We start from the raw sequence: 3,210 nt of genomic DNA, 5'->3' as shown, positions 1-3,210 counted from the left end.
CGCCAAGTTTCACAACGACCAGTTACCAGTTACCAGTATGTAAAAACAGGGTAAATAGAGCAGTGGTTGTTTGATTCAGGAGACTCTCTGGCGGGCTGTTTGGTTTAGAGCGTTTTTTAATGCTCTAGCTACAGAGAGGTAAATATAAATACTTTAGGGAGGTCCAAGTTGCAACATATTTACTTATGTTCCGCACTCCACAGTCTTACGTAGTTATGTACTTAGGAGACAGGTCCACACTTCTGTTTATTTATAAGTGTATCAGTTGACTGTCACCTTCACTTTGATGTGGAAGTCACAAACTGGAGAATGTCCGCTCCTTTTGCTAATCTCACAGCGAGTATCGCACATTCGAGCCCGCGGATTGAAGAAAGTGTGCGCGATGGTCCTAGTTCCAGTCAACCCAGTGAACTAACCGTAAAAAACAGCGTTGGTACGGAAGCAGAGACTGTTGTACCTGCGGAAATCAGTGCACCTACTGAGAAGAGCGATTCTGTGGTGCCGATGATTGGATCTGCTATTGTGGTTCCTTTAGCAGCAGTACCTGCGGTTAGTATGTCCAGAGGAGTCGAAGATGAATTACCAGCCACAGCTGAGAGTATTATACCCAATGTTAATACGGGCCGTAAAGACACGATAGAGGAGAGCAAGGCACCGGTGGAGAACTCACCAAATATAGATACGATTAGCACAGCCATTGCAAAGACGGACAGCCAGCCCAAGACAAGTATCGACACTAAAACAAACGCAGACATAGGCAGCACATCTAACACCAACACCTGTGGCTCTACACAGCCGGAGAAAAGCCAGAACTCTAGTGCTAGCGACGAAACAGATACACAGAATAGTGGATCTACAGACGTGCCTGTGTTGGAGAATGTACCACCGACCACGACGAACCGCAACACTGGTGCGACGCGATCGCCTACGCCACCGACAACAGCCAAAGCTTTACCATATGTCGAGAGTGCCGAGGATGCGGCCAAGTTCAAAAAGAGCTGCGACAATCTGACCCGGAAGTTCAAAAGCGAGTCCAAGGTCCTGAACACGGAGGTCAGGACCATTCTGTCCTGGCACTTTGAGAGGCTAGTGGTGGGCAAGCAGTGGAAGGGTGTGAAAGGTATGTATGCGGAGTGGTTTATTGAGCTTCTACTATAGGTGCCCTGGAATGTTAGCATATGATTGTAGTTATATACTTCCAACTCTGAGTGTATTAGACGCTTTGTGAAAGGTATGTATGCGGAGTGGTTTACTGGGCTTCTACTATAGAAGCCCTGGAATATTAGCATATGATTGTAGTTATATACTTCCAACCCTGAGTGTATTAGACGCTTTGTGAAAGGTATGTATGCGGAGTGGTTTACTGGGCTTCTACTATAGAAGCCCTGGAATATTAGCATATGATTGTAGTTATATACTTCCAACCCTGAGTGTATTAGACGCTTTGTGAAAGGTATGTATGCGGAGTGGCTTATTGGGCTTCTACTATAGAAGCCTTGGAATGTTAGCGTATGATAGTAGTTATATACTTCTAACTCTGAGTGTATTAGACGCTTTGTGGTCTTCCGGTGCACTACGGGAATGTATAGAGGCGCTTCATGTTTACTGCGCAGAAAACGCGAGGTCGAGTGAACCCCGCCAGGTATAGTCTAACATTCATGTGTCAATTAGTCTAAAATTCATGTGTCAATTAGTCTAACATTCATGTGTCAATTAGCCTATCATTCATGTGTCAGTGGGTTCTTTTCGAAAGCACAGCGGAACTCAAAGCTGTTAAGTTGTATGTCGGTTTAGACTATACTTTCCATTGGATGTTTGCGCCGTCTATACATCCCCACGGCCAAATAGTAGTCACTCTTGTCTCATAAAGGAAGCATTAGGACGATAGCCTAAGAATTATTCGCTACCTACCATTCATTCTGATAACTATCAACACCGTTCCAAAAACCCACACCACACAAGAAAAGGCTAACCTTGGAATATCCTCCTCGATGGCTCAGTGCAGAAAGTTTACGTTCAATTCAGGCGAATCGGCTTGATTACACTAAACTTGTCGCACAAACTATCAAACAGTGCACAGATCCGAATGCATTGGTCTTCCTATCTGATATTGCTTTTCCCGTGGTGGCGGATCCTTTCATACACACTCTGGCATAAAAAAAATCCTCATCCATGCCGAATGAGCACTGGAAAGATCGCGAATGCTTTGAAACTTACTATTTGATATTGGTTTTCAAGTAGTGGCAGATCCTTTCAAACACATTCTGGCATAAAATATTCTTCATCCATGCCAAACAGAGTTTTTGAGCATGTGGAAAGATCAGGTGCCCGTCGATGAGACCTACCTGCTAATTGCACACATCACATGCGCGCTCAGCAACAAGGACGATGTTGTCGCCAGAGCCAATCTGCTACAGACTATCGATGCATTGGAAGTTCTGTACCAAATCGCATCGAACGCCAAGACATCCAGGAAGGCGTACGAGCGCATGATCCGAAGTGTCAAACTACAGGTAGGTATGCGCAGGAGTGTGCGGCTACTGGTGTGAGGTGTGCTGCATAGTACAACTCGACGGAACGTATGGGCTTTGAGTGTGCAAACGTCCCACGCCTTGTGTGCAAGTGGTACATGTGCATGCATGCTGTGGGTCAAGCCACGGTCTTGTGCGCTCTCTGTGGGTATGTTTGGACGTGACAGCATGGTGCAACAATTGTGGTGTCTAAGTGTACCGTCGTGACGGTGTGGGTGAGCCGGTTCAATCGGCTGTAAATCAGGGTTGAGGTTTGGGTTTGAATTTTTCATCCCAGTACCAGTCTGCAGGCGTGGGGAGTGCTACAAATTTACATATCATATCGTATGCTCTTTGGTCTTTCTGGACATGCATGGTGCGTGTTCAATCGATATGCTGTATACCAGGTTGCGACTTGCGTTTGGGTTTTATATTTCATTCGTGTGTCCATCTGCAGGAGTGAGGAGTGCTGCATATTAGTTGGCGTGTTCTACGATCTCTCTGACCATGCGTGCTTGTTATAGCAAGTCAATCTGTATTGTTTGTGGCTTGCGTTTGGGTTTTGTATTTTATTCGTTTGTCCATCTGCAGGAGTGAGGGGTGCTGCATATTAGTTGGCGTGTTCTACGATCTCACTGACCATGCGTGCTTGTTATAGCAAGTTAATCTATATTGTTTGTGGCTTGCGTTCGGGTTTTAT

General features: G+C 45.6%; 1 protein-coding gene across 1 annotated transcript in view; it reads left to right on the top strand.

Annotated features, from left to right (window-relative positions):
* The first annotated feature begins 231 nt into the window (after nucleotides 1-231).
* Nucleotides 232-3,210, top strand: part of SARC_03386 (hypothetical protein) — an 8,696-nt gene continuing 5,717 nt past the window's right edge. Inside the window, exons 1-2 of the mRNA XM_014302820.1 lie at nucleotides 232-1,120; nucleotides 2,299-2,513. Coding sequence (XP_014158295.1) covers nucleotides 310-1,120; nucleotides 2,299-2,513 — 1,026 coding nt within the window. The 5' untranslated portion in view covers nucleotides 232-309. The remainder of the gene's footprint in view (nucleotides 1,121-2,298; nucleotides 2,514-3,210) is intronic.

This window comes from Sphaeroforma arctica, assembly GCF_001186125.1.
Source record: "Sphaeroforma arctica JP610 unplaced genomic scaffold supercont1.171, whole genome shotgun sequence".
Classification (NCBI taxonomy): domain Eukaryota; class Ichthyosporea; order Ichthyophonida; genus Sphaeroforma; species Sphaeroforma arctica.
Note: the sequence above shows the minus strand (reverse complement) of the source record. Positions and strands in the feature narration are given on the sequence as shown.